Source organism: Lucilia cuprina, chromosome 6 (genome assembly GCF_022045245.1).
Source record: "Lucilia cuprina isolate Lc7/37 chromosome 6, ASM2204524v1, whole genome shotgun sequence".
Taxonomy (NCBI): Eukaryota; Metazoa; Arthropoda; class Insecta; order Diptera; family Calliphoridae; genus Lucilia; species Lucilia cuprina.
Window position 1 is genome coordinate 38,256,947 of NC_060954.1, and position 8,802 is coordinate 38,265,748.

At 29.8% G+C, this 8,802-nt stretch overlaps 1 protein-coding gene across 1 annotated transcript; it reads left to right on the forward strand.

Moving 5' to 3' along the window:
- Positions 1–1,998: 1,998 nt before the first annotated feature.
- LOC111677230 lies at positions 1,999–3,362 on the forward strand. Its single transcript, XM_023438321.2, has 2 exons — positions 1,999–2,272; positions 2,662–3,362. The coding sequence occupies exons 1-2, from the start codon at positions 2,261–2,263 to the stop codon at positions 3,052–3,054; spliced, it is 405 nt and encodes a 134-aa protein (XP_023294089.2). The 5' UTR covers positions 1,999–2,260; the 3' UTR covers positions 3,055–3,362.
- Positions 3,363–8,802: the final 5,440 nt, after the last annotated feature.

Sequence of the window (8,802 nt, forward strand, 5' to 3'; positions counted from 1 at the left end):
GACTAAGCGTTGGAAATGTTTTGGTATTAATTGTATATGGTACGGGGTAAATGTAAGGTACGGCGGGCCTCATCCCACCCGTCTACCTATGATGACTGTGTCGTATGTTTTTCTCTCATGAATGTGTCTTATAAATGAGAAAAGTGTTTGGTTGTGTGGTGATGGATGAAAGGTATCATATACAAGTGATACCATTGAATTTTCCTTGTCCTTGTCCAAATATGTTCAAAGTATACTCTGTTCAGTATTACCACAGTGTTTCCCTGTGAGTAAAAACAAAGTCCTCAGCTTATTTGATGGATTCGTACTTCTTTCCACCGGTTACGTCTCTAGGTGCTGTTGCCGAATCAACAGAGGCTATCCCAGCTGTGTGGTTGTAAACGGAAGTGATGTTTTACATCTCGGAAGTTAAGCAACAGGGCAGCAATGGTCAGAGATTAGTTAGCTCAAGTACTTCAGCAAAGTGCTTCTCCTGGAACGGCCCAATCCATGCACAAAAATTGCCACCTGGGTTCTTCATTAAAAGATTGAGGGGCGAAGGTAGACCATTGTTCAAGTCTACCCAGTGAATGAAAAAGACCACCGTGGGGTGGGGCATCGTGCAAGGTACTCACGTAAAGCACTCGACATTCAAACCCCTCTCATGAAGGTGAAGAGTATAAATACAAGCTAATCGCATTAGATCAGGGATGTGTTTTTATGTAAACATATACAAAAAAGTGAAACAGCTGTTTCTATATTCCTTTGTTATTGCTTTATATCAATCGTATAAACACAAAAATATAAATCATACGACATTTATTCTCTTTTTTGTTATACGGATGAAATTTCATTTAAGTCTTTTTTATTAGACTTTACGTACATAAAGTGTGATGGTATGATCACACTTTAAATAAGTCCTACTACACTTTTCAGATTTACGTAGCACTGTTAGTATAAACATCTTTTTCGCACTTAGACATAACTAATTTGCATAAAAGATATTTCTTGACATATTTCTATGAAAAGAGACTAGAGTAAAGATCTCGTGCCCGAATTGTCATGCTTAGATGATTAATTTCTGCTCGTTTTTTTTGAAAACTATATACAATTGACAACAAATGTACAATGGGCTAACTTATCGCACTTTTTTTGAAAACTTTTTACAATTGACAACAAATGAACAATGGGCAAAATTATCGCACTTATTTATTAGTTTGTAAATGGTTATTTGAACTTGGGAATATCTAGATGATTGAATGAAATAAATGTCTGGAGCAAAAATACGATAGGTTAGGAGCAATAATAGGGCATCACTGAGAAGTTGTAAGGTTCATTCTGATTGCCTACGGGAGCAAAAAAGTAGGCTTTAATGAAATTGTGTTAGATACATTTTATGCAAAAATCTAAATTATGATTTAATTAATTGTCAGAAACAAATTTGTGTAATGAAAATATTCCTACAAAATTAATGGAAAATTATATGAAATTTGTTAATAATTAAAGCCTCATTAGACAGAGGGGTCTAAAATCATAAAAAATTTTATTATATTTCTTTTGATAAAGTTTTATTAAGAAAATTTCACACTCTTAAACAACTGAGTCACGGTTTTGTGATAGAAATTTAAAAGTATTTTAGATCGTGCATAAGATTTTATTTTTAATACTATCAAAATATTGACAACTAAATCATTTTTTAGATTTGCGTCATTTACAGAGTCATTAAAAGAAAAACAATAATTTTAGAAGTGTTTTTATTTTCGAATTCCTTTATTTTAACCATCGAGTTTATTTGTTACGATCACTTTTTGTTTAAAGATCATATATAATTTTTTGTATTCCAACATGATTTTTGTGGGAGTCGTTTTGACTGGGAGAAGAGAGAAGAGCTAATTTCATTTCACAGGTTGGTGTGAAAATGTTAATTCACCGAAAATTGTATTTTTTTAATTTTCTAACTTATTGATTTCCTATAAAAACTCTCTATGAATATCAATTAATCAACAGAATTATATTGAATTTCAAATTGTTAACAACACAGACGGATTAAGAACTTTTTCAACTAAGAAAAAACATTTAGAATTCTTAAAAAAAGAAGAACATTATTTTTTTTTTTTTTTGAAATACGCAAAAGTGTTTTTGTCTGGTGATTAAATAAAACGGCTTATTAAAAAGCTACTCCTAAAGAAAAAAGGATTATTAAAGGATTAAGAAAGATTTGGAATATTATTGAAAATTTCTACAAAAATTACAAGAAGTTTTTGCAGCAGCTGCTATTACAATGGATTTGATGGTAAGCATCTAAAAAGAAAAAGTTCATGGTAATATAATCTCTAAAAGTGTAAAGATTGAAAAAGTTTTGAAAAGTATTTTCACGAAAGTGATTTTTGATTTGGTGTACAAAATATGAAAAAAAATTTTAAAGAATTTTAAATTTTCCAACTTAAAATCCAAATAAACAACAGACTCTATTGAGTTTGAAACATTTCTCTTAAAAGCGAAAAGTTTAAAGTCCATTTTTAATAAAACAATTAAAAATCAAAAGAATTTCTGGAAATTTCGAATTCCAACGGAATACATTTCAATCTCCTTTTCACTCTACTTTTCTTTTAAGTCACAACTTTATCAATGGAATTTCTTTTTACTAATTTTCTCCCTTTTTCTCACCTCTTCTCTTTTTAGCACCTTATACCCTATGCAACTCTCTTGCTCTGCCTGCTCTTTACCCTCATCGCTGAAACTTCAGCTCGGGCATTTACAGATTTGGATACATTTATTTCAACACCCGTCGATATTGATGATCGTTTCAATGATGAATACTTTGCCAACTATCAGACTCGTTCAGTAGCTCCCAAAGATTCTCTATTAAATCGTCTAAGACGTGGTTACTACTACATTGATGATGGTGAAATAACACCCGTTAATCCTACAGACATACAAACCGGCCGCAGACGTCAAGATACTGGAGATTCTAATGAATCAGATCAGAATGGTGTAAAATATACACCATTATTGCATTATCATCAAACTCATGCCAAACGCAAGAAGTTGTTTGTTCCCAATTTCTTTGGTTAAAAAGTTGGTATCGGTAAAAAAAAGAGAGCGAATTTTTTCATTCCTGTTGTGCGGGAGTTACGGAAAAGTTTCGGTTGCTTGTGAAAGAGAGTACAGACTGGGAAAAAATGTTATTGTATATATGTGTTAATACTTATTATCAGTATTTTAGTTGTTAAGCTAATATTAAGTTACATTTTAATTAAGTTTAAAAAAAATCATATGTAGCTGGTTTACTTTACCAAGAAAAAAATGTTAAAATTAAGTAACTGGTTTACTAAAAAATCTCAATAGTTTATAAATATATGTTTAAGAAATATTATTTTAATAAAATTAAAACTAAATAAATGTTTTGAAAAAATTATAAAAATAACGGATTTTTAATTAAACTTTTTCGAATACTATAAATTTTGTTTCAAAAATTCTTGCACTCACTATTAATGTTTACAAATCTTTTAACTAATAAGTTAATAACTTTTTTTCCAACATCTTATATACTTAAAAAAATCTTCAAAATCATCACTACTAATAAATATCAAATATTAACAATTTCTCAATAACCTCAAATATATTATTTATTTAAAATTTTGTAATTTGTTTTCAAAATTATGTTATTGCAGTCATCTAGCCTTGAATTTAGTTTTATTTAACCCAATATTAAATTCCGTCGGTCTATTACTTCTCCTCCCCCCCTTATTAAACCATCCTAAACAAAAAAATTATTTGAAATTTTATATAAAAATCACTGCAAATTAAGCATAACATTTCATTATTTAAATTAAAGCATAATAATTAAAACGTACTACTAGTTACCAGTAGCTAAAATAAGTGTGTGCAAATACTATGTTTATTATAAAAATACTACATAAACTGGGAAAGCGAGGGGTAAGTAATTTGTTAACTAAAATATTTTGAAACTGTAAATGATCCATTATCGTAAAATTTCTTTTTTAAATTAACTAGATAAGGGGGGGGGGGGGGTTGGTCAATAAAATTACAGCAGATGGCAGTAAAATCAAATTGAATGCTTTCACTACGAAAAGAATTACATCGAAATATAATTTATCTTATAGCTGACAAATATTGTTGTTAGGGCGAAAAATACAACAAACCTACTAGAAAGGGTAATTTATTAAAAGGTAAAGTCTATCAGACTATAGACAAGATAATAGACTAGATTTAGACAAGACTATAGACTAGAGTATAGACTAGACTATAGAATATAATATAAACTATACTATACACTAGACTATAGGTTAGACTATAGACTAGACTATAGACTAGGCTATAAACTAGACTATAGACTAGGATATAGACTAGACTATAGACTAGAGTAGAATATACAATAAACTATAGACTAGACTATAGAATAGACTATAGACTAGACTTTAGACTAGACTATAGACTAGACTATAGACTAGACTATAGACTAGTCTATAGACTAGACTATAGACAAGACTTTAGACTAGACTATAGACTAGATTATATTCTAGACTATAGACTAGACTAAGACTAGGCTGTAACCTATAATATAGACTAGACCATACTATACACTATACTATAGACTACACTATAGACTAGACTATAGACTACAGTACAGATTAGACTATAGACCAGACTATGGTTAAGACTATAGACTGGATTATAGAATAGACCATAGACTAGACAATTATTCATACTATAGATTAGACTATAGATTAGGCTATAAACTAGACTATAGACTTGACTATGGGTTAGACTATAGACCTGACTATAGGCTAGGCTATAGACCTGACCTAAGAATAGACAATGGACTAGACTAATGATTAAACTATAGACTAGGATACAGACTAGACTATAGCCTAAACTATGAACTAGACTATAAACTAGACTATGGACTAGACTAAAGACTAGTCTATATGCTATACTATAGACAAGATTCTGAAATATACTTTGGACTAAACTACAGACTATACTATAGACAAGGCAATAGACTGGACTATAGACTAGATTATAGAATAAATTAAACTTTAGACTATATCATAGGATAGACTTTAGAATAGACTATAGCCTACACTATAGACTATCCTATAGACAGACTGTAGGCTACACTATGTACTATGAACCAGACTATAGACTAGATTACAGACAAGACTATAGACTAGACTATAGACTAGGCTATAGAATAGACTAGGCTATAGACTATGCTATAAAATAAACTATAGACTAGACTATGGACTAGACTATAGACTAGACTATAGACTAGACTATAGACTAGACTATAGACTAGACTATAGACTAGACTATAGACTAGACTGTAGACTAGCCTATAGACTAGACTATAGACTAGATTATAGACTAGATTATAGACTTGACTAGACTAGACTATAGACTGGACTATAGAACTTATACTACAGTACAGACTACACTATAGACCAGACTATAGTCTAGATTATAGACTAGACTACTTACAAGGCTATAGAAAAGACTACAGACTAGAATGTAGACTAGACTATTGACTAGACTATAGACTAGAATATTGACTAGACTATATAATAGACCACAGGCTAGACTATAGACTAGACTAAAGACTAGGCTTAAAACTAGACTATAGGCTAGACCATAGACCATACTATAGACTATACTGTAGATCATACTATAGATTTGGCTATAGGTTAGACTATTTTCTTTACTATAGACTTGATTATAGTCTAGACTATAGACTTGACTATAGGCTAGACTATAGACTTGACTATAGGCTATACTATAGACTTGACTATATATTTGACTATATACTAGATTAAAGACTGGACTATAAGCTAGACTAGAGACTTGACTATACGCTAGACTATAGACTTGACTTTAGGCTAGACTATAGACTTGACTTTAGGCTAGACTATAGACTAAACTGTAGACTAGACTGTGAACTATACTATAAACAAGACTACAGACTAGACTATAGATTGCACTATAGACTAGACTACATACTATACTATAGACAAGACAATATAATGGGCTATGGACTAGACTAAACTTTAGACTTTAGACTAAACTTTAGACTAGATAGGCTAGACTATAGACTTCACTGTAGACTAGTCTATAGACTAGGCTGTAGGCTAGACTATAGACTTTACTATAGACTAGACTATGGACTTTAGAAGACTGTAGAAAATCTATAGACTAGATTATAGTCTATAATAATATAGTCTATAATAACCTATACGCTTAGCTATAGACTAAACTGTAGTTTATGTAAGCTACATTATATACAACACTATATACTAGACTAGACTATACTATAGACTTGACCAAAGAAATAGTGGAATGATAATCAATAGGGAATTATATTACTTCGCAAATCTGGTATGAATATGTCATGGAACTTTTGGATTTCTCTGAAGTCTTGTCCCTGAATTATATAAGCCGTTTGTTAACTAGAATCTAGAATTATATTACATTGGAAATAAATATGCTTTCTACAAAAACTATAAGCCTAGAAAATAGGAGATAACCAAATTAGTATTTGTTAACTATAAATACTCTTTCAAATGTTTTCATTTCACTTTCTATTCTTGTATAACTGTTCGTTAATTTTCTTTACATAAACTAAGTCAGCGCTAACATTACCGCCCATCTGTCTGACAAATTGTCTGACATATGTATTTCCACTGAAATTATAAAATTTACACGAATGATTAAATTTTAATATAAAACTAATAATAAATTAAAAAACATCGAATAATCAGCAGAGTTTCACGCCTTTAAAAGTTAATAAACCGTTACCAACTGAAATACTAAGTAAATAAGAAAATATCAAACCATTAAACCATTAAACACTTCAACATTCCCCCCTAATTCCCTGAAAATCCCCTTATACTAACTATCAACGATTAATGTAGCATCATTTCATTTTAGGCTATTGCTATCTTTTTCACACAAAATTTTTAATAAAAGAAATTAATTTGAAAAATTTCCTGTATAAAATCGCAAAAATTTTGTTTACCACTTTTTATTTCAAATACTTTAAGTAAATATAATAAATAAAAAAAATACTTTTTTTGAATCAACGACGCACTACTCCATTTATCTAATGCCATGTGCACTTTAAGTGATCTTATTCGCAGAATTTTTTTAATTCAAATATTTAAATCTCTAAATCATTTTTAATTTTAAAACATTTTTGATATTTCTCTCTCTTTTTCTTTCGAGTTTTTGTTTAAAGTTCGTTATTCTCTTGTATGAATTGATTGTTTATTTGTTTATTTACTCGTAAATATTGTTGAAACGTGCAATTTGCCATAAACTTGTTAATTGTATAAATTGTTAACATTTTTCTATTGTTGTTCATAATTTAGTGTAAATTTTTTTTTGGCAATTGTATTTGTTATTGTTATTTTATTCTTGTTCGCACTTTTTCTTAAATAAACGAAGCTTGAAAATAGACAATGCGGTTTAGTGATTATTTTAACGCCTAAATATAGGCCAGATTATTTTATTTATTATAGTCTATTTAAATTTTCTGTTATTTTAAAACAATAATTATTCCAATATCTCTTACACTACTCTATACGATAATGCACTACACTTAAATCTTCGTCTAACTATGGTGTGCTATTGGTCGATATATTGCTGAAAAATAAATAATTGCCCAATTTAGTCTATAGTCTAGTCTATATTCTAGTCTTTAGTCTAGTCTATATTCTATTCTATAGTCTAGTCTATAGTCTAGTCTATAGTCTAGTCTATAGTCTAGTCTATAGTCTAGTCTATAGTCTAGTCTATAGTCTAGTCTATAGTCTAGTCTATAGTCTAGTCTATAGTCTAGTCTATAGTCTAGTCTATAGTCTAGTCTATAGTCTAGTCTATAGTCTAGTTTGTAGTTTAGTCTATAGTCTAGTTTATAATCTTGTATATGGTCTAGTCTATAGTCTAGTATATAGTCATTTCTATAGGCTAGTCTATAGTTTAGTCTATAGTCTATTTTATAGTCTAGTCTATATTCTGGTCTATAGTCTAGTCTGTAGTCTAGCCACAGTCTATAGTGTTAGTCTATAGTCTAGTCTATAGTCTAGTCTATAGTCTAGTATATAGTCTAGTCTATAGTCTTGTCTATGGTCTAGTCTATAGTCTAGTCTAAAGTCTAGTCTATAGTCTAGTCTATAGTCTAGTATACAGTCTAGTCTAGTATATAGTCTAGTCTGTAGTCTTTTCTATAGTCTAGTCGGTTTAGAATTACTTTTTTTTAGATTTTGCTATGTCGGTCTGCCGTCTACATGTCTCTCTGTGTGTTTATATAAGATTCTACGTATGCTACATGTCTTAATTTTCAAGATAATAATTTCTATTGACTCAAGAACGAACACTATTAAAATTGGTTAAAATCGGTCCATTAATGCGTCTAGCCCTCATACAACCATTCTCACTTTTGGATTCATAATTATATTAAATGTTTAAGTAAGTCAACAAATATCGAAATCACACTGCTGTTTTTTGTAATGATCGGACCTCATTTGAGCCTAGCCAATATAAGTACAAACTACCGTTCAGAAAATTACCTAAAGGACAAAATTAAGTTATAAACACTAATAAGTCGAATAAAGTTTAGATAAATTCATTTTCCAAAATTTAAAAGTATATGCTTATATGTACCCTTTCCCCCATTGAGCACTCTTGTAGAAAACTTTTTTTGCAGAAAATAAGTTAAAAAAAACACAAATTAAATTCTTTATTATTTAAAAAATTATCCAAATTTTCAACATACTAACATAATGCGTTTTTACCCTTTACATA